This window comes from Anarhichas minor, unplaced genomic scaffold (assembly GCF_050575085.1).
Source record: "Anarhichas minor isolate MPS153535 unplaced genomic scaffold, ASM5057508v1 ptg000045l, whole genome shotgun sequence".
Taxonomy (NCBI): domain Eukaryota; kingdom Metazoa; phylum Chordata; class Actinopteri; order Perciformes; family Anarhichadidae; genus Anarhichas; species Anarhichas minor.
The window spans coordinates 146268-173910 of NW_027466491.1; the positions used below are offsets into that span (position 1 = coordinate 146268).

The 27643-nt window shown below is 40.7% G+C and overlaps 2 protein-coding genes across 2 annotated transcripts; both read right to left on the bottom strand.

The window, feature by feature from the left end:
• Positions 1-2525: 2525 nt before the first annotated feature.
• On the bottom strand, positions 2526-11389 carry slco1e1 (solute carrier organic anion transporter family, member 1E1). The gene is made up of 14 exons (XM_076111292.1): positions 11318-11389; positions 10137-10278; positions 9856-9988; positions 9654-9778; positions 7749-7895; positions 6799-6897; positions 6015-6248; positions 5685-5849; positions 4865-5060; positions 4564-4729; positions 3930-4114; positions 3357-3421; positions 3075-3192; positions 2526-2946 (listed from the first exon to the last, which is right to left on the bottom strand). Exons 1-14 carry the CDS (start codon positions 11387-11389, stop codon positions 2526-2528), a joined length of 2268 nt encoding a protein of 755 aa, XP_075967407.1.
• A 7480-nt stretch (positions 11390-18869) lies between these two features.
• slco1d1 (solute carrier organic anion transporter family, member 1D1) lies at positions 18870-26001 on the bottom strand. Its single transcript, XM_076111650.1, has 14 exons — positions 25951-26001; positions 25110-25251; positions 24706-24838; positions 23734-23858; positions 23497-23643; positions 23117-23215; positions 22540-22794; positions 21548-21712; positions 20776-20971; positions 20446-20611; positions 19976-20160; positions 19714-19778; positions 19449-19566; positions 18870-19083 (listed from the first exon to the last, which is right to left on the bottom strand). The coding sequence occupies exons 1-14, from the start codon at positions 25999-26001 to the stop codon at positions 18870-18872; spliced, it is 2061 nt and encodes a 686-aa protein (XP_075967765.1).
• Between the last annotated feature and the right edge of the window lie 1642 nt (positions 26002-27643).

The window sequence follows — 27643 nt, forward strand, 5'->3', positions numbered from 1 at the left end:
ATTTCCGCAGCACATATAACAAACAATGTGACTACTTCAAGATGATGGGAATAGTAATAATAGGCTGTGTACTGTACACCTGATTTTTGTTAATGCAATAACACTCTGTGTTATTGGCAAACGTTGGCTGATTAAATAATAATACTAATTTGATTTAATATATAAATAACCTATTAAATATTTAACTTCTCTTGTGGATATGAGCAAGGTGTTTAGAAAGGTTAATGTGCACAATCTTCAAAGAAAGGACGGGGTGGCAGGAAAGACAGAAGACAGAAAAAGCAGGGAAAGGGAGAGATTGAAGAAATTATGTAGGATTTTAAGTCTATTTTTGTATGCAGTCTGGGGAAACATGCCTTTTGTATCGTTCTGTTTTCTTGTTCCTTGGATCACTTTGGTATTCCGAGGAGCAAGATGTTACACGGGCGGCGGCTCAGTTTCCTGCTCCCGTCACAGAGAGAAAGCCACTATTAACTCAACTAACCCTGAGTTTACAGAAAGCTGAGGGATCTTTTAAGGTATCACACATTATTCTGCGTCAATTCTTATCTCCTCTATAGAGCACCTTTGTTTCCATTTTTACATTCAGTGCAGAGATTCCGGCTTGGAAGCTCCAACGCACACTCTCGGTATACGGCTTTATTAGTATTCCTCCAGCGATGGACATGAGAGGAGATCAGGAGTCACCGGGGAATGATTAGTAGATAAGTAGCCAGTGACAGTAAAGGTAATGGTGCATTGGCCTCTGAGAAAGACAGTTCATGTTCATTATTGTTGACTGACGTGTGTGTCCACTATTGCATGATGCACTATGTTAATGACAGATACTCGTGTGTATCTACAAACTCCAACTCACGGTCTCAGAGATCTTGGTGGAATAACAGCCTAAATGTTTAGCAAAGAGAGAAGACCTCATACACATGTAACCAGTGAGTGTGAGAAGGTGTGTGTGTGTGTGTGTGTGTCTCTTTCTGGCCCATGATGCATATACAGAATCAAATATAGAGTTAACGTCACCGACACCTGTAAACAAATGAATGACTCCTTAGTCAGAAATGTTAGTGGTTTAGTCTGATTAATATTGCTCATACTTTTCCTCTCGCCTAATCACACCACTGATGTCTCCTCCTATTGATATACTAATAACATGTTTTTGATCAGTATACGGCTCATACATACAGTTAGGCCTCTGGTGAGTTTCCTATTCATGATTGTTCAACAGTAGTGGTTGAAAGAAAGCATTCAAAGATAGAGAAATGAAAGTGATATTCAATTTTGTAAAAATGTTACTGCAACTGATTTAAGACATGACCAGACGAACGAATCCTAACTCTTACCCAAACTCAAAGCTGCTACAACACACAGAATTAGCACCTAATTCTGCAGTTCACCTATGATCTACAGAGCTTTATAGCGTCTTGGAAGTAATTGTTTTGGTTATACAGCCTGCAATTTCATTTTTTGATTCACTCTCAGGGCTCTCATTGGCATCATTTCCATATGCAGAAGGCATTATGGGGGAAAAGAAGTTCTAATACGCCAACTGTTAGTGACTAGCTGGTGAACATAGCGGGTCATTTATCAGCTAAATTAGCAGATATTGCCCTCAGGAGTTGTTGGGGAGCCAAACCAGAGTCATTACATTTACCAGGTGGCCAAAAACACGACTCCAAATGAAAACTAATGCTGCCCTTCAACTTTATAAGGTAAATATGTCAGTGCTTTATTTACAGCTTGTTGCATTGCCCCCAAGTGGCCAAAAAAATCAATGACTGCACGTTTAATTAACAATGACATAAGTTTTAAAATCAATTTGCACATTTAGCACATAAGCCACTTCACATCATTTTCACAATATTTGTGTCCACAGCATGACATCGTGTTAACATAAAGTTCTTAAGACTGCGCATAGATCAGATCTGCAAAATGTTATGTGACAATAATATCACACATTCAGGGATGTATCCGTTGACATAAAGAAAAAACACATTCATTTTGGCCCAAAGGTATACGCCATAATGTTTTTCATCCCGGGCCTTGCATGGCTGCTGTATACATCATGTGCATACACGAGTCAATATTTTGTACTGCTGGTCAATTTTTATAATAAGTACTGCACTATGTTTCTACAGCTTTGACACTGAGATCACTGGTAGCCCATTTCATCTTTAGGACTAAGTGTAATACAACAGCTCTACACTGTAATAAAAGAGGAAGAAATACGGTTAGCATTGAGCATGCTATAGCCCAGGTGAAAAGACATTTCCTCTTGACAATCCAAGTACATGTGACTGTTGGCCAAAATCAGTTACATTCCTAGAACAGACCCAGGTGGCCTTGTTTGAGAGCACATTGGTGGACAACTTAGTTTTGTTTGTCGTCAGTTTCTTTGCTGTGTGTTGTTTCTTTCGCAAATACTTCATCATCTGTGAGATCGTCCTCTTCTTCCACCTGTGCATCCGTCTCCTCACAAACCTCGTCTTTTCCCTCTTTCGCCTCCTCCTCTGACTTGAGCACGTCTATCGCTATCTTTGCTTGATAACTATCGCTATCTTTGCTTCGTCACATGGAGGAGGAGTGAACTCAACAGTGGTCTCTGTCAGGGATTTGAGCTGTTGCATCTCCTGGGTGTTATTTGAGGAGCTCAGTCTGCCATCTTGGGGGAGCTGCTCTATTCTGTGAACCTCCCCTCCCTCCTCCAGTTCTGTTGCGATCCTTACCCAAACTTTGGAAGCATGACGCAGTTTGGGAGCTTTAGGTGGGCTGGGATGGTCCTCAGTGGGTTTTGATGTGATTTGAAGGTCAATTCCCTTTGAAGCTTTTCTATTCTGCATTTGTGTTTCTCCCTCTGGCTTACGAAACTGTCGTCTGAGGACGATGATGACGGCAATGATGAAGAAATACGAGGAACCACTGAGACAAGTGATCAGACCCAGGAAGATGATCCTGAAAGTAGAGACAACAGATGGACGGAGGGCAATCAAGGGAAGAAATCCTTATTGCTATGGTGTCTAAAGCGGTGGAGAAACACTTTTAGCAAATTTATATTTACACATTTGCAGTCCAAGGCGTACCTGTACATATTAGAGTCATATATGCGACATGCCCCCCTGCCCCCGCACTTCTTGATTGACCACTTCAGGCAAGTTGAATCAATCAGGGCTCCGAAATACACTGGTGCAGGAAGTCCACCTACAGACAAGGTATCAAATATCAAATATGTGCTGTTGTATTGTGTCCGTCAATCATATTTTGGGATCCATCAGAAACTATGCCGATTGGAAGACGGTTAAGCAAAACAAGTCCATATCAAAAAAAAAAGAATTGTAGTCAAAACTGAAAGTAATGAAGCTTACCAAGAGTCCTAGTTACTAAGGCCTGGATACCCAATGCAAGGGATTTGAGATCTGGTGAGATGCATCTGTAATTACAAATCAACACAGGGTTATTTGTATAGATCTTTTTTGTAGAAAGTTGCTTCCACAGGCAGTGTCTTTAAATAAATTGTTTTGCTGAGAGTTAGATGAGAAGATATACCACTTTCATGCCGGTACGCTAAATATGAAGCAACTGCAAGCAGCTTAGCTTAGCACAAATACTTGCAACATCTAGCCTGGCTCCAAACATGTTTCCACTCTTTGTGCTAAGCTAAGCTAACCTTCTGTTGGCTGGAGCTTCATATTTATTGCACAGACATGAGAGTGATGGCAATGATCTCATCTAAACCTGGGCAAGAACACAAATAAGCATATTCAAAAATGTTGAATATTTTAAGTTTAAAATGCATAGGACTGACTTGCGACATTATTTAATTTGGTTAACCTTATGAAAACGTTTTTCACTCAAGGCTCGCTTGGACTCAGATCATAAGATTGATAAATAGCACAAATATTCCCAGTTATCATAAGTCCGTTCTCGGGTGCACAGACCGTATGATAACCATGTAGCCAGGTGTAGCTCCAAGAGAGTTGATGAAGGAGCTGAGAACAGATACAGCCATGTAGGAGGTGAAACTGCGGCTGCAGTCCTTGGCATGAGGACACTGGCCCAGCCTCACGGACGTGCTGCTGCCTGCTGGGAAGGAGGCGGACAAACAGCTGCAGTTGTGGAAGACCTGGCAAAGAGAGAGAAACTACAATGTAGCAGGAGGACGGACTGGAAATGAAGTGAAGCGTCACATATTTATCATTTGGAAAACTTTGGAATAAAGTAGCAGTTGAATGAATTTTTTGGATAAACAGGTCGAAAAAAAATACAGTGAATCAAGATTTGTGGGACCTTATTATTTTAGGTAAACTCTCTAGCGAAAGACTGTAACTGTATATATTTAAGGATTTGTATAACTGTATTGTATTTCATTTAGATTTCTAATCCAAATATTTGTTTTGTTTGTTCCTTTGGAATGAGGGTTTGAGGGTTACATTGTATTTCTGATAAACATGTCTAATCTAACCTCTGAAAGGCTTTTAAGGGTGATCATTTGGAAATTCTTAAAAGGAATTCCTAAAGAGTTCCTATATCTATCGACACGGTATGTTTGTGCATTCACGTGTGCAGTCCTACTATGTTCTTGCCGTATCCACTGGAGCTGAGGCAGCCAGCCATACATGGAGAGATGTAGGTGATGCCGCTGTCTGAGCACACAGGGTCCCACTCCTCTGCTGAACACGAGCAGTCTCTGTTACACTCTGAGAAGAGCATATCTCTGTCGGATGATATACTCTGCGTTCTGCAGGGCAAAGAGGGTTTATATTTTATATAAGCTGCAAGTTGTTGTATTTTAAGGCTGTAAAAAGAGTTTATCTTATACGTTATTTTGGTTTGCTAAAGCTGCGGTCATCTTCATAATACCCTCAGCACTGACCCGTTGTATGAGATGGTGAGCCCAGCCATGGGAATGTTATCACACTTGGTTCCAAACTGCAGCAGCAGAAGGAGGTATGCCATGAAGGATGTGGCAAAAGAGAGCTGAGCTCCTGACACCAAGCTCAGTTTATACCTCTTCATCAGCAGCCCTCCCAGGAAGATCCCCACCGCCACGGCTGGTAGGTTCAACACACCTAAGAAAAACACCAGGGGCTCTGGACACTGGGAGGCTCTTTTTACGGGAAGTCTCTCACTATCAGACACCCTATGATATTTTGTTTTAAAATGACTTTTTAATCTTTGAGCAGAAGGGCTCAGTGTACCGTTGGAACCCTTTGACCTTCATCTGATACTGTCAAATCATAGAGCAATGATTATTTTGTAACTCTCTTTCAGAATGCAAAAAGCTACAGTTTGAATGAACTCTCAAACTTCATTTCACCCATGAATGTTTTGAAAAAGAATAATAAAAATGAGAGAAATACACTTATTTGCTTTCTTGCTGATAGCTGCATGAGAAGAATGTTACAACTCTCATGTCTGTACGATTAATAAGAAGCTACAGCATATAGACAGTTAGCTTCGATTAGCATAAGGACTGGAAGCAGCAAGCCTGGCTTTGTCCAAAGGTAAATAAAAATGCCTAACAGCACCCCTGAAGCTCAAAGAAGACATTAATCAAATCTTCCAAAGTGTCGAAAACTTGAATTCATAACCAATAAAATGTCTGTTTGCTTAATTCCTTATCCACGTCTGCTACTGTTATACTACCTTTTAGTATTTACCATTATCCCATAAATCACATTTATTTTTTTTACCTATGAGGAAGTTTGCTCTGGATGCAGATTGTCCAAACTGTTGTTCCATGTATTTGGCTTTAAAGGTGAACAGGCCGATGAAAGAGTTGAACTTCAGAATGCTCCCACAAAGGAGCAGGAAGTAGGCAGGAGTTCCCAACAGGCGCTTCAGTGAGGGAAGAAACCCTGTGGAAGGACTTCCAGTAAAAATACGCTACCAGCAATGCCCATAAACCTGCACACATGCTGTAATTTATTAAAATATCAACTATGTACTAAATATGTCAATTTAACTAGAAATGCAATGCAGTGTCATAGATGTTCTGTTATGGGAGGAGGAAGAGGATCAACCTTTAGCGATGTCAGTCAGCTTGAGGTCGTGATTGTTGTTGGGAACGTCCTCTGTCCCATCTAGGGTGCCATGGGCGGGAGTTGCCTTTCCCTCGTCTCCCTCCTGCTTTGGCAGCGAGCGGGGCAGGAACCAGAAGGGAATGCTGGAGATGAGGAGGAGGACGGAGGACACCATGAAGCCCATCCACCAGGCGCCCACCCAGCGGGCATCTTTGGGAGTGATGGTCACACTTTCTTGATGCCGGAAAAAGAGCATTCGAGTGAGTGCACACAAGGAGCAGGAAGCTTGATGGGTGTTTCATTTGTCATATTGATTTGGAATTTTAACCTGTCACTTCCTTTGTGTAACGTGACCAAAGTGGACACCAGATCTGAATTTGTAAATGGATGGGACACTCTTTTAGCGACACTGCACACTTAGGTGGACTGACTGAGTTGTGGTTGATGAATAAATTATCGATTCAACTTTTTCTATGGGCGAGAGTCGAGACAATTCCTCTCAGGGACACTCAGAAGAGACCTCACTAACCTGTTCTGACCAGTCTAATGTTATTGTAGCATGACAGACCTTTGCACCATGAGCAGCAGGCTGATCAGAATCAGTCTGAACCAAAACTCAAGCCAGAGTCAACATGTCTCTTCTGTCAAAAACATGATATTTTAGCATAAAAGCGCTTATAGGTTTAACTCCGTCGGCCTGTCTACACAGAGGGCGTTTCAGTTTTAGTGCTCACTTTCAGAGTGAAGACTAACAGGTCTTGCACAACAAACGCATTACACTTACCGATATCAACATATCCAATGTCAACATATAGTTTGGCACAATAGGAGCCCAGAAGGAAACCAAACATGGGGCCCAGGAGAGTGATGGTCTGGAGACAGGCTGCAAATCACAAACAAATCAGTCGATTGACATTTTGTTCGATGTGGTGGAAAAAAGGAATTTTAAGAGAACTCCATTGGGAATAGATATGGTAAGAGTTAAGAAGACCAGGATAAACTAGACAAATATCTTCATTCTATGGGTACGTTTTAAGAAATGAGTCAGTTCCAGGCGCCAACCTCCGGGTGTGAAAGTAAAGCCAAAGTGAAACCTGGATTCTTTCTTATGGCCATCAGGGGGCCACTCCTCTGGTTGCAAATAGAAGTTTGATTGTATGGAAGTCTATGGGAAAATGACCCTATTTCTTCTCTTGATTTATAACCTCAGTAAACATTGTAAACATGAGTTCATGGTCTCAGTTAGTCTCAAGTCTTCGTCGATACAGCATGATGTTTTTTTTCGTAAATGATGGTCCCATTTAGAGTAAAATAGACAATAAAGCAGAGTATGCTTTAGGGCATGGCTACCTTGTGATTGACAGGTCACTTCCACCATTTTGTCCGGTCTAGGAGTTGTCTGTGTTTTCGTCTTACAATTTTAACCCTCTCACAGTGTGTTTTCAGTTCATGAAAGTCAAGTTTAACATTAACATTAACAAAATGTCTTATTCAGGATTCGGTGGTACTTAGCTCCACTCTCTTGTGTCACTTTTGATTGCAAAAAATTTAAATCACGACCGGCAAAAACCAAGATGGGGATGGCCAAAATGAAGAATGGGAGGGTTCAAAAACATAGTCCACAAACCAATGGCTGATGTCACAGCAACTGCGTCCGCTTCTTAGAGAGAGTCTATGGTCTGTTAACACAATTTATGACATTTGAACCCTTTAAAATGAGCAAAGATATCTTACCTATATAGAAGGGTGAATTTTCCGCTCTAGCAAAGTCATCGATGTAAGAAATGCCCAGAGGTGTGACCGGGGTCTCTCCAATCCCTCGCAGAGCGTTCCCCAGGAACACATAGATCCACATGTGGGAACTAGAGTCTCTCACACAGGCTCCATGAAGACACACACAATAGCAAAGCATGATATTGTTTTTATTGCTCTGATAAACAAACGATTTTTGAGGAAGCTGCTTTATGCTATCTCTGATGTATTGTTAAACATTATAATGATATTTTTAAATCTTTAAAATCATGTTCAAACCTCCACATGTATGTGGGTGCCTGTGTGTGTTTGTGTGTGTGTGTGTGTGTGTGTGTGTGTGTGTGTATGTGTGTGTGTGTCAGCAACGTTCCCAGATTCTATTGATAATTTTGTTTCTAAAAGAAGATTTGGTGCATGTGTATCAAAAGCCCCTTCCCATTCACAAGTAAATGAGAAAGAGAAAATAAAGTCTGTATGAATACAATGTGGTGATGATTCAATATCAATGTAATAAGATGCGGCATGGAGCTTGCATACTGCATTGTGTGTGACTTTCACATTGTGTTTCCTTCGAAAAACATCTCATCAGAGTGGCTGAACAGGATCAATACACTGCATTTTGTGGGCGTATGACATGTTATTGTGAGAGAAGGAGAATAATTAATTATGGTTCCACAACAGAAAGACTGACAAATACATAAGCAGATATGTGACCAAGCTGAATGTATTAGCATTAATAAGATATCTGCCTTGTCAGTGATGCTATAAGACCTGATTTTTCTGTCTCTTTTCTCTTTCCGGCTTTCAGCTCTTGTTGGCTTGCTCTGTAGTCCATATACAGAGTGATCATTGGCACAGCACGACTTCAGCCGCTATGTGTAGTATGTAGACAGCACGGGAGGTGAGTGGCTTTGCAGGTCACACCAGGATCAGTGCATTCCAGGGATGGTTGAAAGAAAGCCAGGGCTTTTGAACCAGGTTTCATGTCAACAGTGTTCATACAGGTTCTTTGTGTATGCTACGAGTGTGGTTTCTTGTTCACTGACCATAGAGAAGGCATCACCTTTATTTAGTTTTTTGTTTCGTTTTTGTTCAAGTAGTGTACATTTTATAGTTACGTTTGTAATTCTTGGGCTATATGTCTTCTCCGGTTCAAGATATAAGCCCAGATATGTGACTTTATATTGATGTAACAAGAATATTGAGCCACGTTAGCAGCATTTCAGTCAAAACTATAAATGTCAACCTTATGGTGGTAAAAGAAAAAAAAAAGTCAGGGGATCACCAAAGTCAGTAGGATCCATCCTCTGGGAACCATGAATGGCTACACAAAAGTGTTACTGCTAATCTACGTAGCAGACGTTGAGATATTTCGGTATGGACTAGGGCTGGCCAAATTGTAGTGCTTGTGGGCCATATACAGAAATTTGCAAGAAGCCACGGACCAAAAAAAACAGATGTCTGTGAAAAAGCACTAATTCTTTCAAAATGTATCAGCAGTCAATCGCTAACTTTCATCTTTTTGGTTCCGCCATGTTTACCTAATCAACTGATGTAAATGTTTTCATCAACTAATTAATTAATTAACTAGTAAGGTCGAGTATTTGTTCATAATGGAAACAGCATCTGGTGTTTCAACAAAGAAGTGCACTTTATTAGAAATACGTGTAAGCCATATTGAAGTTTATTTTTAAAACATCACCACGGGCCATTTAAAAACAGGCAGCGGGTCGCTGTTTGGCCACCCATGGACCTACCAACAGATCAAGAAAATAATCCAGAGAGCTACGCTGCTAGCATGGCTGATAATGAAATGAGACGGTGTTCACTCACACCTCAGGGTACCTGTAAACCCATTTGCCCCCTGAGTTTAGCCCACAGTCTTACCTTTATTGTCTTCCATGGAGGGCTCGATCCAAATTTCAGGTACTTCTGTTGTCAGTGGATCCACACAGGCGGCGATGTTCACACTGTCATTCTGGGAATACCGAATGATTGTGTTGTACTTGTAGCTGTGAAAAGCACAATGAGACATTCAACCAAATCATTTGGAGCTCTTCTAAAAGTTGGACACTTGTTGGGCATTTACCGTCCCATGAAGAAGTGGGTCAGGCCAGTGAGAAAGGTCCCGACAGCCATGAGGAAACAGCCCACAGCAATGAGTCTGGGCCGATGTAGCTTGGCCCCAAAATGGCTGACCACAGCAAGAAACAACAAGTTGCCTACCTCCAAGAAAGGGAAACCAAGAGAGCAGAGGAAAAATATATTGAGACATTTGAAAAATCATCAGCTCAGTCAAACAGAAGAAGTTGAAGTAAGACCTGATCAGATGCACAACAGATCAAAGTCAGATCAAAAGATAGATGGTACCCATCTCAAAACTGCCATCGATGAGTCCAACGTGCGTGCTGGAGAGGTCGAATCGTCTCTCAATCTGAGTGATGGAGCTCTTCATGTAGGTTCCTGTCAGAGCCTTTGAGAAGCAGGCGAAGGACAGCGCCATAATAAACAACTAGAAAACAACAAGGGAAAATATAAGTCTTCAGAAACCAAAACTGTATACTTTAAATGAAAGGTTTTCTGTAATTATCTGATAAACATCCACCATTTAATGCTTTATCTACTATGATTACATACAGGCAACAACAGCAACATGTTTAAAATGTCCTACGTTGTTCTATAAATGCTGATCACAGCCACTTTTACAATAACCTTCAAACTAAAAAAGCTCAACTGTTTCTGCCTCCTCCATTGCAGCCTCCACAGCCTTTGGTTTTAACTCTCTGTGTGTGGGCACCCTGGAGTCCCTTTATTTCTGAATTAATTCCCATCTGTCATAACTGCAATTCTCTTACATGTTCTGCTAGCATTTCATGTATTAGGCTGTTTTTTTTCATGCTCTAAATTCTCTTGAAAATCTTAATTAGAGCTCAAAAAACACTGTGTGCTTTCTGTAGATTTTATTTTATTATAAGGGTTTATTTGGTGATAATTCGGAACATTTGCTTTTAAAGCTAATATCTACAGACAGAGCTAAGGAACCACGAGAAAAAAAATGGGGAAAGTCTTGGACACGATAGTAGAATAGATATGTGTTTTGGGAAAATTGTTCTATTACCTTTGCACATGCTGATGTTGTGCTGCAATCAGGCAAGGCTGAGCTCTGGACTGATACTGAAGTGTTTGACAATAGTTGATATGCTGATGTAGAGTAGAAATGTCAAAGCCAAGATTTTTGAAAACAACATATAAGCAGCTCTTGATTTGATTCTACCTACTTTGGGGGAACGCTGATGTTCAATTGACCAAGAACTGATGTATTGCTGATGTGCGTCTCACAATTTAAGCATTTATCCATCCATCCATTATCTATGCACTCTTATTGAAGTTTGATCCCTTGCTGTGAAGGGGCAGTTCTAACACCGGCTGCCTTTTCGGTTTTTTAACTGAATTTCTTATTAATCTACTGCATCAGCAACATGAACTTCAGCCCGCAAGGAAGAACAGAGTTAAAAGTAACCAGCCGAGGAGTGTGATTACAGATTTAGTACTTTGAGAGTGGAGATGCCTGGGTGTTTTCTGGTCTCCCGGTCGGGGACACACAGAGCGTGCTGGCTGGTCATCTTGTCCCCGTCCTCTGCTGCTTCCTCCATCCCACACTCAACCCTTGTGTGCCGGTTAATCTGCCTGCCCTCAGTCCACTGCAAGAAAAGCAGCCGTACACTGTGGATAGACAATAACAGAAGGAAGGTCAGGCTAAAGAAAAGGACAACATGTTTTGACTGAATGGGAAAGTAACCATTTCTTTCTGAATAAATATGTAGCTGGAGCTAGGGAGCCTGTTAGCCTAGCTTAGCATAAAGACTGGAAATAGGGGGAAATAGCAAGCCTGGTTCTCTCCAAAGGTAATGTTGTGGCAATTTATCATGTTCTGTTAGATATAACTTCTATCGCAGACAAGGCCATCCGAACTCATTCAATGTAACAACCAGTACTCCAACCTTAAGAGCATACAGGTCAGCGCCCAGACGGTGGCTCAGCCGTCCTGGAGGAGAGCCAGAAACCATGAATCAGATGACTACGATGCAACCACACATATTCCAACCCATGCTAGACCAGGACCTATGCCAGCATTGCCATTTAGGTTCAAACCGGCCTATCCAGCGTTCAGAGAGTTGCACGCTGATACACGTAAGAGACAACTTCACACCATGTGGAAATGGGAAGCTAGCAACTGACGTTGAGGTCAGAATGAGCCGACTGTGGAATCCAAATCATGTCTATGATGTACATGTAGAAATAAAAACATTGGCACTTCCTGTGTGGTGTTCAATGTGGACTCTTGTATGGATCTCAAAAGAAACACGACTACTTAGATTGGTATCCTGAATATCAATTGTGCAAGGCATGTACAGAAGTTACGATTTACACATCGCAGAATGAGCCTCCAACTAATTATCAAGCAGATCAATTGGAAGAGTATGAATGTTTTGCCAGTGGTGGATTTGATACGGATGGGAAAAGGGTTAATGTAGGTAATACTACCGTTTACTGTAAAGTAATCTGGGTGGTGTCCTGGTTCCCACAGGCTAATATTACTCCTTCGCTCATTAGGAGACTGATATGGTATGAAAACCCAATACCACTAGACCAAAGTTGTGAAAACATAACTATGACCATTCCCACTCTCCATTTGTTAAGTGAACAAACAACAGGCATAGCCGACAGGTATTATACTGAATATTCTGCATTAGCGCATTAATAGTTTTAATTGTAGCTTTTCTATTGGCATGTTGCATCGTACCCATCCTGACTAGGCAGTGCCAGAGGAGTATGTTCAAACAGACAGTCATGGCAAACCCCCAACTGGCTCAGATGATGAACATGATGACGATTGAGCGAGGGACAAAGGCCCAGTTCGCTCAAATGGTGATCGGACGACCGGACCTGTTTCCCACTCCGGACTATCTGGAGGACTCAGATGACATGAAGGAAACAGGACTAGGAGGCATCTCAGCATAAAGACGGGAGCCTGAACTTTGTTGAAAGTACATACAGGTCCAAAATCATCACGTCACATGTTTTATTATCTTTCCAGGAGAATGTTGTGAACATTTGAGAAGAGACACACCAGAACAACATGTTCTGAACATGTTATGAAACTAAAATGTGTGATGTAACAGCGAATGCATGTTTATAAGTAAAAACAGGTTCACTTCATGCCAGAAAGGTGGTCGCTCGGCGGGGAAGGACCATAAGGGAGTTTTTCCTGTAAAGCAACCTGCAGGTTTTTTCGCCCTTATATGAAAGTGAACCTTAGTATTGCGTGATGTTATCTGAATTGTCTTACTAACTCAAATGTTCTGTATTGGTTTATAATCAAGCATATATAATTGATACAATTACTTGGTATCATTCCCAGATTCAGATAAAGGTTATATGAGGTCAGGGTGGGGGTCAAGGGACCCCCAGAGGGGGGAATATGTTGAAGAAAATCATCATATAACCTAGGATTGAACCGAACTCATTTGGTTTTTATGAGAAACGGTTTCTATAACTTGTTATGATGAACTCAGCAAATTTGGTATGATGTTGAAGACAGCATAATATGTCTTCCTAGAAGTGTGGGAGGTTAACATTCCTAAAAAGTGATAAAGGCGAACCAGATAAATTGGAATTATATATAAAACTCTTCCCGTACGTGAATCATTTGTTCTGCCAGGATGTTATCTTGACCCAGGCGATGACATGAGAGCATATACGTAATGAGGAGACCAGATGTGCTGTGTTTGTGGTTCAATCGAAGGATTTGATTGGCGGAAAGTGACATAAGGGGCTGACTTTAGACTATAAGAGTAAGCTGTAAGAACTAATACTTTGAATTTGTTATGAATTGCCATGGGGGTGCATTAAACAGTCCCGCTGGTTGCTACTCCAGGAACTACATCTTTTCTCTTCATTTCAGCCACAACATAATGGTGATGCTTTTGCCACAACAGTAAGCACCCCAAAAGCTTATTTTCTTCCTAGCCTTTATGCTAAGTTATGATAACTAGCTGCTAGCTGTATTTGCATGTTCATTTGTTAATACGAGAGTGGGTATTAATCCTGAATGTAATACTGCGTTCCATTATAACTGGGAAGGTAGAATTTTCGAGTTCCCAGTCTCAACTGAAGTCGGATTTCTTACTCTGAGAGTCAGACACACTCCACCAACCCTGACCTCAAAATCTAAGATGGCTGCTCCGCACATCAACAGTAAAAAGAAGCGGTAGTGATATGCTGTTTATTAGCAAATTAGAATATTTCCCAAAATGTCAAATGAGTCATGTCATATAACTCATGCATTTTGTATATTTAGATGCATTAATAGTACATGTCACATTAAATGGCATCAAACAAAACTTAATTTTCATAAAATATAATAGATTTTTACAAAACATTGGCAACTCTTTACTTACAGTAATGATTATCTTTACATAGGCAATCATAGTTTACCAATATTTTCATACATCAATAATCTACTGCATAATAATACAATATTGAATGGTTTGAAGGACCTCAGAGTCTCAGTGATTTGCTTAGAGCACAAAACATGTCTGGTTACCATTGCAATGTTTCGAAAAGGTACATTTTATCAATCAGGATCAACTTTTTAGGAGTATTATGGTACTGAAGTGCAAAGTCGTGGTGCAAAGCCAATCCTGACACTGCAGCCTCACATGTCTGAATTTGTAAAGTGCTCAAACTCACCTTCACCTGCTAACCCCTGCACCCTACCCTCCACTACATGATGTTCTGTTTGTTTATTTAGTTTGCTCTTCTGTCTTTCTTTTTTTTTTTTTGTTTTGTTCTGTTTGTCTTTGCCCTGTAAAGCGCCTTTGGGTATTTTGAAAAGCGCTATAGAAGATTGATGTATTATTATTATTATTATTATTATTATTAATTTGTAAAGTGGGAGAAAACTGTACTGACCTGTGTAAACTCCACCGACAAGGCTTCTTCTCCTCACAATCCTCTCAGCTCAGTTAATGTCAGGAGCTGCAGGTTGAATCCATATCAGAGAGGAAAATGGTTTCGCTCATTTGCTCTCCGGAAAAGTTGAGGGGGGGACTGACATAAATCAACACAATCAACCAGTTAGAATATTTTCTCAGGTTTAGCCTGTTTAGTACTCCCACCCAAAGAGCAGCCCGACTTGATCCATTGGCAAGCAAGCCCTGGTTTTATCAGAGGAATTAAAACGTTGCTATATTTAGAGAAAAGGGTGGCAACTACTGAGGAAATTCAATGAAATACCTAGTGCATCTTCAGGCCGAAGGGACGGGGGTCTCCTCTCTTCTTCTCCTTCTTCTTCTGCTCCTCTTTAAGCAGCCATGTGTCTCTTCTCCTACTGAGAGGTGGAAAACTTGCTCTTCCACGAGCTCCTATTCTCCTGTGTGAGGGCATTGCAGTTACTTGGAACCGGGAGGACAAAAGGCCTCGCACATTTTCATTCCACACACATGCCAGCCAGTCCAGGAGGGGGACAGCAGCAAGAGGACAGGGGGGGGGGGGGAGGTGGAGGGGAGACAGATTAGTAAATCCACACCAAGCCCTTTCGATTATTTTTTTCCTCACAAGGTATCAGACGCTTGTTGCTTCAAACAGGAATTTAAAAAGTGGTTTATAAAATGCAGGTGACATTTTTTCAAGTAATTGCCTTTCATATATCCACTGATAACACTTACGAATAATACATATAACAACACGGACACGTAAACCTAAAATCAACTACACTAAACTCATTCTTTAGAATTTCTGGATTACTTTGATAAAGACCTAATATATGCAGCAGTGTGTCCCAGTATAAAGAGTGTGCCTCGGTGTAAACGTGGTTGAGCGATGCTGTATTAGTCCAGTGACCGGTGGGGGGGGTTCAGGCTGCCAGGCAGCAGGTCACTCAATCAGCTTTGGGCCCTCACAAATTCCAAAGATTAAGATTAAGAGCCTTTACATTCCAGCTCAGCAACAGCAAAGAAATGAGTTTGCCTCTTTCCCTTTCTGAAAAATTACACTTGGCTCTAGAATTTTGAGCACGTCTCCTTTTTTCACTGTATCTAGTTTCAGGTGCATTCAGACAGGAATGCAGTTTGTTACTGCATCAGGGTGCCTCACATCATTATTCCAGATACAAATTAGTACTCAATGCTTTCTAACATTGTTTCTTTAATTCTGCATTACACATTTCCAGACTGTCTGGCTTTAGTTTGGTACTAATGGAAGCAGTGGGACACCCTCAGTGGCGTTACAGGACCGTGCAGGAGGATATCTTGTTGTAAAGAGCGCAGCCTGCTGGTGAAACCAGACGCTGCACACAGGTTCATGAGCTACAACACATTAAGGAAAAACAAGATGCAGTGGATGAATAAGATTAAGGATTTTGAATGAATAAAGCTAAAATAGAAAAGTTGCCAACTTTTTAAATCGAGTAAAGCATTTTTGGAGTATTGATATACTAATAAAGGTATAATGATCATACCATATTGTAATCACTGGTCATAACAGTTACAATATAACAATACAATATATCAGAAACAACAACACACCGTTTAGCTGTAGAAAAAAACTTTAATCTTCTAAAATAGGTAGAACATTTGGTGAGCGACAAAGTAAACACAGAGCAGTCAAAGTTTGATAGACCAGCTTATTTAATAGCAACCTTCAACCTACAGCAATTTAGACTGATATGTCGATGCACATGTGCTTTAAAAGGAAGTCCCTGATTCGAAAGGCTTGGAGAAATCACATGGGTGAAATGTGCACAGTAGGTTATGGGGGAACAGCCGGGCTCTGCAGCGCATGTCTGTCCATATCCTGTCCCTGTGGTGTCATCGTTTACTTTTTCACTTTTGGAGGACTGCAAAAAGAGAGATGGTTCAAACTACCTTTGTTTTTTGTTTTTTAAGAGAAATTGTAGGTGACCCCCAGTCTGTCAAGTTTGAAAGGGCTCTACTGGAGACTGCTGCCATTTATAAGATTAATGATGACCCTTGTGTTTTTGGTACCTTTTACTCAGCTCGTGCTCTTATCTATAGCTATTTTATTTTCTACCTTTGTTTCTTCTGGGGATGACATATTAAGGCATTGGGGTTTCTTTTTTTGTTCGCTACTTTTCCTTGGGGTTTAGCCACGCTACAGCATGGCTAGATATTTGTTTGTGTTTTGGTACACGGCGTACTGCAGAGTTTTTGAGGACTTTACACTGAAAACAGCTGCCTGCTGTGGCCAAAACTACACTACGAGAGCAGTGAGACTGAACCAAGACAGTAAAGCTGTGGGCCAGAAAGCCAAAACAACAGGCTGAAAGACACTCAAAAGACAGGTAACTGTGTAAATTGAGGGGCAAAAAAAAGTTCAACTGGAGACTTTTGTTGAATAAATGACAAAAAGTCTTTCAGCTTTAGCAGAGCATGTTAAAAAATAACATTAATTACGACTCAGGGTTAAAAACTATAATGCAGAAATTGTGATAAAACAACATATATGGAATATAAAAACACATCTACGTGAGGCTGATGATACATTTTCATTGACAACTACAATGTATAACAGTGTAAAACAAGCAAATTTGAGTTACACTGACTTTTATTCCCCTGTCTAAGCTATAGTGACCTTTCTCAGACAATAAACATTAGTGAGTCAGATGATTATATGAGCGTTCGTGAGCTGTAGGTGATGTGAAGTAACAAGAAGTGCGTGTAAAGTCAGAGAGATATCCAGGCATGTCAAATGTCGCTGTGCCCCTCTACTGCTAGTTTCTCTGCTATGATTTTGTCATTTAAAGCAACAGTTCCACACTTTGAAAAATACGTATATAGCTAGATGAAACGATTGATGCCATTCTCATGTCAGCTCCTTACATTTGAAGCTACAACCAGCAGCAAGGTAGCATACCACAAAGACTGTGGGATGCGTCTGGCTCTGTCCGAAGACCAAAATCTGCTTATCACCTCCTCTAAAGCTTATTAAATAACACATAATATCCCATTTGTTTATTCCATAGTCTTTGCTGGTTGCAAGCGCATTTGCCAATATGTTGAACTAAGTTATTCATATTTGGCCTCAAAGCCAACAGGTTTGTTCAGAGCTGCAACTTACCCCCAAAAAATATTTTAGACCTGACAAAAATGGCATTGCGCTTGGGTCTCCACGTCCAACGGGTTTGCATTTGCATGTATACGGTGCTCGAAGACACAAACGTACTGTCAAGTATTATTGGTTTGGCCACTCTATTATCATAGACAACTCCTTCTTTTCTCAGACAGCTCGTGCTGCTTTCAATCACTGAATCAGCCTGCAGCAGTCACAGACAAACAGGGGGTACCGTCCATCTCATAATTTGGTATGGGGGCTTTTCTTGAAAAATGGCCCCCTATTGAGGAAGTCAAATCTGTTACAGTCCCAATTATAGCAGCTATAGTCTCATTGAAAAACATGAAAGAAAACATTTTCAATCACTGAAATGGACAATACGTCATGTTACTAAGTGATGCTGAACACTGGTTGTCTGTTACGAGTATTTAAAACTATGCTGTCAATACTATATTGTCCATTTACTGTATACATAAATCATTGTGAATGTTGAGTTGTGGAACTTGACTTTCATGACCTGACCTAATGCTATTCAAGTATAAATGATGGACACAAGCTCAAAAGCCAAACATTCTCCAAATATTTGGCATATTTTGTGCTCACTTCCTCTGACATCATACTGAAGTGTGTTCATACGTGAACGGCATGTATTCCCATTATTTTTTCCTGACTGTTTTGAAGTAGCGCTAAAAATGACCTTTTATGAGTTTATGCGTCTTTGTGCAGATGTGGATCGACGTGATTGTTGTTCATACTAAAACGAAACAAACTTTGACCTTTGAAGTGAACAAACTGCACGATATCTGTGTAAAGAAAAAGAAAAAAGGTGTACTGTTTGAAGACCAAAGAGTGCTGACATTGTACCATTACCAAAATTTGGTCCACTATGGATGCAGCACAGTACTTTGGCAATGGAAAATCTGTGTCGTCCGTCTGCATTATACAATGGTGTTGCCGTCCTCAGACACCTTAAATAGTGCTCTCGTTGGCTTCGTCTTCTTTACTCCTGGCAATGTTGATGTTTGCATGTCTATTTCCCACCGTGGCGCCCTCCACTCCATTTGCTTTGGTCTGATTCCTCAGTGCTAACTTCTTCTGTCTCTTGACAAGTTTGATATAGAGGCCTCCCCAGAGCACGTTGGCGAGGCAGTAGAGTCCCGTAATCAACCCCATGAATGTCATTCTGAAATTAAAATGTACATTGAAACAGGTTAAGTTATTACGTCTTTTTACCTTATTTAAATGCTTTCATTTGGAAGTTCTTGCCGCAATTCTACCAATTGAAAATGTTGTAAACGTGTAGAAATCCAGTGGAAAACTTTAGAAAAGGAAAAAAAATTGTATGGACCAAGTAGTAGAGGTGAAATGCTGAAGCAGTTGATAACATTGCACCTTTAAAGTAATCATTGTTAAATGACTCTATTAATTGCAGTGGTACAGTTGGTGCAATGTCTAAACTTTTAGACATATATATAACACACATCTTCATCTCATGCATATTACAGATAGGGTATTCTAGCAATAATTACAAGTCTGGTTTAACTGTACCTGAACTTATCGGCATCATAGAGTCTGCATGCTCCGCGGCCTCCACAATGCTTGGTGCCCCACTTCAAACAGGTTCGGTCAATCAGTGCTCCGAAATATATTGGAGGAGGTATTCCGCCTGAAAACACAGAAAGTCACATTAGCTTACACATATCAAGAACCAATTTCACCTATTGTTGCCCTCGCTATAAGCATGGTCCTGTAACCTGGATAATACCTTTAACGTGAGGATTTTACAAAACCTACATGTATTTTCGATACTTACCCAAAGTTCTCACTATCAGTGTCTGCATACCCAGAGCCAGCGACTTCAGGTCTTGCTGTATGGACCTGGGAGATAAGCCCAAACATTATCACATCAGACCTCGATATCAGCATTTTAGCTTATAGAGAAAAAAAACAAAATGCAATATTACCCACAACAGTGTTACAGGGGCAGTTCACATTTGGTACAAAAATCAATAAGGCACTGCGAGGCATCATTACACCCAATCATAAAAGATGTGAGCTGAGCTCCTTCAGCTGACCTGAGCAGTACGATGTATCCCGGCGTGCCCCCACAGGCAGAAATGAAAGACCCCAAGACGGACAAAGCCATGTAGATTACGAATATGTTTTCACACTTGCTCCTTCTGGGGCACTGGCCCAGCACTGTGGACATGTTCATGCCTGGAGTCATCATCTCTCCGGCGCAGGTGCAGTTATGAAACATCTAAAGAACCAGAAGACAGAGATGTGTATAACTACCTTTGATTGTGGAATTGTGGGTTGCCACTGCACAATATATATGACTTCAAAAAAAGACATAAAATGATAATGCTGCGAACCTTAGCTCTGCAGGATTAACCAGAGGAAGGATTTCTGTTTAATCGTCATCAAGTTTCAGCAAGACGTGGATTGAAATTACATGTAAGAGGAGCTGTTGTTTGCCTATATTCTCATCTTTAATCTACCAGTCCTATCTATTTCTATAAGGACATATATATTACTGTCTTACCATTTCCTTGCCGATGCCGGTGGAGGTCTGGCAGCCAGCCAGGCAGGGCGAGGCATACGTTACTCCGTTGTATCCGCATACTGGGTCCCAATGCTTCACTGAGCAGGAGCAGCCCATGTTGCACTGTGACAGTAAGGTCTGTTGGTTGTAGGACACTTGAGAATCCCTGGTGCACACAGACAGGAACAGAGATTTGTGAGTAGGGGGTTTTGGTCCAGTGAGGCATAAATGAGTTTCCGTGGAGATTATTCTCCTACAAGCCTCTTAATAAACATGTGTGTTTCTTGTGACAGACAGAGTGATGAGAAACTGGTTTTGTATGCCACTCACCCTTGATATGACACAGTCAGACCTGCCACCTCTGCCTTGTCACAGTAGATGAAGATCTGAACGAAAAGCAGACATAAGGACCCGACGGAGGCAGTGATTGACACCCTGGCTGCTCCGACGACACCCAGCTTGTAACGCTTCAGTATCAGACCTCCGGTGATGATTCCCAAAGCTATTGCTGGCAGGTTCAGTATACCTGGATTGGATGAATAAATTGATCAATGACCGATCAATATGCTGGGAAAACTACGAAATGAAAACGTCCTACTGATCACAATTATTTTGCCCTAATGTAATCAAAACAATGTGTCAAAAACACTGGGAAACAAGTAAACATGTTTAAGACTACACATATGGTGAGATAATTACATGGATTGAATATTGAACAGTTATTCTCTATTAGTCGACGTCAGTTTGTTCAAGATGGCATTCATACTTCCATGTTTCAGCCATTGATCCATTACTGATCCAACCATCTGGCCAATATATTCAAGCTATAACACAATCTTTCTACGTACAGAACAATGCAAAACACTGTCAGCGAAGCCGTGCATGGTAAACAGTCATAAAAAGCTAATCATAGCTCAGGGTGCTACTTTTACGGACACACACAAAAGGAGAGCCCACAGTGGGCTACTTAGTGCTTACATTTCAAGTCAACTTTATCTCTCGTAATCACACTTCCCTTCAATAACATCATTGTTTCAGTTGTCTTGGGCCACAAAGCGCAGTAAAGACAGAGTGAATGGGGGGGTCAGTTATTGCTCCGTACCTATGAGGAAAATGGCCTTGGAGGCAGATTGTCCGTAGACTTGCTCCATGTACTTTGGCTTGAAGGTGATCATGCCAATGAAGCCGTTGACGGACACCAGGTACGTAAGGATCATCATGGTGAAGATGCTGTTCTTGAAGAGTCTCCTCAGGGACGGAATGAAATCTGGTGAAGAACAAAGAGAAATTGTAGGATTCAAAGTCAAAATAAACGAGTGCCCTTATGTCTTTGCATACAAAACAGCAGCCGTTTTGAGAATCTGTATATTTGAAGTGGTCATTTTTTTCTTCTTCATATATTTTATCTATGTCTGTTCACATTCACGATGCAAATGTTGATACACAAATATTTAGTCAGGCATCATTTCTGACACACATGTATGTTGTCATTTTACACACATTAAAGAGCATTATTACGTAACTTTTGTTCTTTCGTTTTACCTTTAATTTTTAAAGTCTATTTTACTTTTGTAACATATTCATTCATTTGTAATATCACTTTCAAATAATGATGTACAATGTGAACACTGTTACATCATGATGAAATTAACTATGGCATGACTGGCCCTCAGCTGAGATAACTGTTTCAACATGTGTCTCTGTCCTGAAGTGTCATTCAACTCAGATTCCATGGAGTTTAGTTGCTGCTTTTCCAGGATTCAAGGTTACGGATCTGGGCTCTGGTTTGTCTGGGCTTTACTAAGTTAATGATTAAACACGTCCACCCTAAAAGCTATTTTGGCAGTGACACATCTCTTGGTCTTTTAAATCGTAGTAGTTTAGGGCATGCGCTGTTTTGCTGCTCAAAGCTGGGGAACAAGAAATAAGAGCGCAGGAATAGTCCTTAAAAGAAATGTATTCTGAGATTGTTTCTGTCAGGTAATATGACATGACCTGTCCTTATATTGTAGTTTTGTCTGTCAACATTACCTTAGGGTAAAAAAGCACACTGCTTTATAGCATTTTGAACTGATGCGGAAGCTTGGATGGTACCTTTAGCCATCTCCTTCAATGTAACTGGATTCTCCTCCTGATTCTGGTTTTCGTCTGGCAGGAAATTCTCCTGCTCTGCCGTTGTAGCGAGCTCTGTGCCTTCATTCCGGCTCTGCTCCTCCCCCTGCTTGGGCATAGACTTGGGCAGGAACCAGAATGGGATACTGGACAGCAGGACTACAGTGCCAGTCACTATGAAGCCCAGCCACCAGGCCCCCACCCAGCGGGAGTCCTTATGGTTGATGGTGACAGTGTCTGGGAGCAGAAGACAAGCAAAGACATCAGATTATGAATGGTTTCATGGACTTTCATTGATAACTCTTCGCTGTTTTGTAATCACTTAATGACAAACGTGGAGGAAGGGTTTACTGTTTTGCTGAAGGGCACTTTAATGCTCGATTTTGAAGGAGAGGTTATGAGTAATAGGGCTGCACAATGAGCCAATCACTCAATATTTTTCTTATCAATCAAGGAAAACTGACTTAATGGGTTAGAACTACCAAAAAATACAATTTGTGCCACATTAACACATATTTAACACATCATCTTCTCCCCCTGATATTGAGATGTACCATACCTAAATCCACAGATCCGATGTCCACGTAGATCTTGGCAAGGAAGGACCCGAGCAAGAACCCAAACATAGGTCCCATGATTCCCACTGTATGGATGCAGGCTAGGGAATGGAGAAACAGAGAAAGAAATGTTTAGTACTCTAGCACTGTCACAGCAATTAAGCATTATCCAAAATATACAAGATAGGCACACAGACAAAGCACCAATAGCGGGACACTGACCAAGCAATTAGTAAAGAGAGAGTCAAATTCTGTCAAAGTGATCCAAGGAGATGGGAAATAAAGTAGCTGAGCCCCTAAGAGTGTAAGCTAACACAGGTGTAGTGCAGTGTAAAATGTCATAAAAACTACCACAGACAGTCGGAGGTAAAAAGCAACTGACCTAAATAGAAAGGAGTGTTCTCCTCTCTGGAGAAGTCATCGAGGTAGGACACACCCAGAGGCATGATGGGAGTCTCTCCAATTCCACGCAGCATGTTTCCCAAAAATACATAGATCCACAAAGACGAGCCAGCTGCCTTTTCACAAGCTGAGGGAGGACAAACGATATTGACAACTCTTTCTTCTGCTTCTATGAATGAATTGATTTGGTATCTCATCCGTGTGTTCTGTTTGGCACCTGTTATGGACTCTAAATCAGGCATCTCATCTGCCTCAGCCAGGCTGTGGTTGGACATACAGGGCAGGATGCTCTCAGTGCTGTTGATATTTGTACCATGAGACACACTGGTCTCATACTTGTACCTGGAAAAAAATGTTAGAATAGTTACACCACACCGCTGTTTGTTTCAAAAAGAATATCTACAAAAAGATTCTCAGAAAATGACATGGCATATAGATATAAATATAATGCTCAATATAAGTGAAATAATTTGTGTTTATGCAGCATGCGGACATTCTGCGCGTGTCTTTAAGTCTTAATATCTCCCTAACAACTCAAATTGGCAGTGAGATACCCGTTCAAGGCTGGATTACTAAACAGTGCACCAGAGGCCCAGGCTCCCAGGAGCCACACAACCCTTAAGTTACTGCAGATTTTTGGGAGTTTAATCAACTGCAAGTCTGTCAAGGAATTTGCCCCAAGATCAAGTAAGCCGGGTCATGTATTATTTCTTAATATTCTGACTCTGTTTTGTACAGAGGCCAACACTATGAACTTATAAACTAATTTACACACAAACTCTGTGTCCTGGTAGTCCTATTTTCTAATAAAGCACTGGATAGTCTGCTATGTGCACTAATGTTGGAGGTGACAAGCTAAATACGCAGATTGGGTATGAGCCTCATTGTCTGCCAAACAGCACATTTTTGCCCTGACACCCCGAACAGGCTAATCCCAGCATGTGCACATTAGAATAAATACAATTAGCTGTTATTTTCTGATATTATATACCTCTTACATATTGTATCCTGAATAACAGTAGTTATTTGACTCTTCCCATTGTGGTTAAATGAAATGCTAATATTCCACAGCAGTTCTGCCTCCAAGAACCATATAATGTGATTCTAATTAATGATGTGTATCATTACTCCAGGGCCACAGTATTACATGTGCAACATCTGAATATCAAGAAGGAAACCATGTACTAACAGTCCCTGGAAGAAGTGAGGCAGGGCTATGAGGTAAGATCCAGCAGCCATGATCACACAGCCGATACCAATGAGCCTGGGACGATGGAGCTTTGCACCAAAGTAGCTCACAAAGGTTATTACCAACAGGTTACCTGGGGAGAAGAACAATTCAAATAACTGAATGAATAAGGAACATTTTGGAGAATATGCATATTGACTTTACGTTATTAGATCGATACCACTCTCATGTCTGAGTGCTATTTGTGAAGCTATAGTCAGCAAGCGGTTAGCATAGCTTAGCATAAAGACTGGAAACAAGGGGAAACAGCTAGGCTCTCAAGCTCACTAATTAACATGTTGTAACTGTTTTTCTTACAAAAAAAACAGTTCTGAATCTTTTTTGTTCTTTTAAGCTGCACCTACCCATCTCGAAGCTGCCATCTATAACCCCAATGAGGGAGCTGGGGATGTCAAAGCGCCTCTCAATCTGGGTGATGGAGCTCTTCATATAGGCTCCACCAAAGGCTTTGGAAAAGTATACAAGTGCCAAAGAGGCCAGGAAGAGCTGGAAACACAGAACGCAAGAGTTAGTGGACGTTTGATTTGATTAGACTCGGTTTAGTGATTTGTCAGAGTATTTCTGAATGGTGAAACTGAGTGTTATAGCCGGTTGTAAAGTGACTACTTTGGTAATAATCTCTCCTCAAAGACTTCCGAGCGAGAGGATTGATCTACTTTCTTGCAGTTCTACAATGCAATGAAAGGTTTTTGAATGAGGCTCATTGCATTACAAAGGGTGAAATGATGTGATTGCACCTCGGACAGATGTTAAGGAACAAGGGTGAATGGCTGTATTGACACATGATTGATTAGGCTCACACACAACAACATTTAAAGACCTTCACATCTGTTTTTAAGTCTGATTGGATTTACATTCACTTAGATTAGATTCATTTAAATCTAGTCCAATGCAAAAATGTTTGCAGACAAAGAAAGTCAAAGTCTAAATCGGTGTCAAAGTCTTGGATTGTATCTGGTTAAGAGGAAAATTAGGATTTTTTTAATGCTTTCAATATGAAATACCAAGACAAATACATAAAGATAAGGTTAAAGACAAGCAGTTATATAGTGACATTTTACAACTTTGGCACTGTCACAGGTCAATTTGTGTTAACAAGCACATATTTAAATGATTAAGGCCATAGGTGAAGCAGTGAGCTATATTCCCTGACACTTTGTTCAATGGCGAAAGGGTATCACTGACCTTAATGTTGGAGCAGGAAGCCGCACGTGTTTTTTTGGACTCTACGCTCATGATGCTGCTGTGTGCTCAACAGATGCAAGGAAGCAGAAAAACACACCGGACCTGCACAGAGACACCAAGTTTAGGAGCAGAGCACAGTTTGGCGCAAATTAAGTGAATTTCATCAAACAAATTGATTTTCTTCAAAATATCCAAAAATTTAAAATTTACTATTTTATTCACGTCAATTACTTCTTAAAAAGTTCATTGTCAGTGTGTGTAGCAGTGCCCAACCTGTCAAACATACTGGTATATACATTTTCAAGTAGCCTGTTAACAAATGTTACCAAATTCACTTTCTTCCTTGTTTTTTTTAAATCACAATACAGACAATTTACCAGTAATTTACACTTAAACACCAGTAAATAGTACAATATTTTTTCAGTGCATCTTACAGAAGGCCTTATTAGTGCAGAATTAGAAGACGGGGAAAAACAGAAAAGGTATTTACCTGAGAGGCGGCAGCGGTCCTGTCACGGATGGGAAGGATGTGGCAAAGCAACAGAAGGGTCGATGTACTTTGCAGGACTTTGTGCTTAAAGCAAGAGTCTTATCACAAACAAACTATAACATCACCTGCAATTAGTAACCAATCCACTTGTGTGTGCTTGTTGATCAGGTCAATAAAAAGATCTCCAACCCCTCCAGCACTCGCGCACACACAGACACGCACGCACAACACAAACCCAAACGTGACTGCCCCTGCAGGGTAAGGTCCAGTAGGATGTGTGTCTAAACAGGGGTTCAGGGGTTCACCAAATGCACACACAAATACACACACACACACACACACACACACTCGCAGTCTGCGCACACTCGCACATCCTACTCTGTGAACATCACAAGCCAAAAATCTATCCTTTTGTACATACAACAAACAGCAGCAGCATGAAGCTCCCCAAAGCTTATTTTACAAGCCTGCTGCTTCTGTTGGTTTGCTGTTTTCAAAGACTGAAATGCTTTTCCTGTCCTGGAGAAATTCAGCTTTTGTAAAGCTGGGTGTTTCCTAGGCCTGATCAAAGCCTTCCGGTCCTATTGATACCCCCTAACAATGGCATTCTCTCTGTGTCGTAATGGCTGAGTATCACCTGATCAGATTTGTTAGATAGGGTATGTAAGACGTTCAATGAATACCCTTAAATTTCATCATACCAAAGAACATTTTTGACATTACAGTTGCAGCAGAAATGTCACTCAGTCAGTAATGACATTTACAATTAGTTTTCATCGGGACTTTTCTTCAATTAAAATTGTTGAAAATCATTTTTGGATTATTTAGAGCAGGGATATTCAATTAAAATTCAACGAGGTCCATTTAGAGAGAATTTCCTCATACAAAGGTCCGGAACATCAAAAGAATGTCTGACTATGTCTATGATTTAGTCCCATATTGAAGTAGCTAACAGTTGGAATAACATCTGTATGAAGTCAACCACTGACTTCAAATAAAGAAAGTTCAATTAAATATCTCAACAATATTTATTGGCAAATTGAACTTGATGAATTACAAATAACACATAATCTAATAATAAATGATTGTTCTAATGTTTCAAGTAAAATAAGGGCTCAATTTAAGGTCTGTGTACGTTTTGATAGTTTGTTATAACGTTTAATCCAAAAAACGAAAATACAGAAATATCATGTTTTTTTCGTT

What these genes read in the sequence shown, in the direction of transcription:
- slco1e1 (XM_076111292.1), bottom strand. Translation starts at nt 11,389, where the DNA reads ATGACCAGCCAGCACGCTCTGTGTGTCCCCGACCGGGAGACCAGAAAA. An exon ending in CGATGGCAGTTTTGAGATGG is followed by an intron (nt 9,989 to 10,136) that starts GTACCATCTATC and finishes TCTTGGAGGTAG; the next exon opens with GCAACTTGTTGTTTCTTGCT. An exon ending in GCTGACTGACATCGCTAAAG is followed by an intron (nt 5,850 to 6,014) that starts GTTGATCCTCTT and finishes GTCCTTCCACAG; the next exon opens with GGTTTCTTCCCTCACTGAAG.
- slco1d1 (XM_076111650.1), bottom strand. Translation starts at nt 26,001, where the DNA reads ATGAGCGTAGAGTCCAAAAAAACACGTGCGGCTTCCTGCTCCAACATT. An exon ending in AGATGGCAGCTTCGAGATGG is followed by an intron (nt 24,839 to 25,109) that starts GTAGGTGCAGCT and finishes TCTTCTCCCCAG; the next exon opens with GTAACCTGTTGGTAATAACC. An exon ending in GGATACATCGTACTGCTCAG is followed by an intron (nt 19,779 to 19,975) that starts GTCAGCTGAAGG and finishes CTTATCTCCCAG; the next exon opens with GTCCATACAGCAAGACCTGA.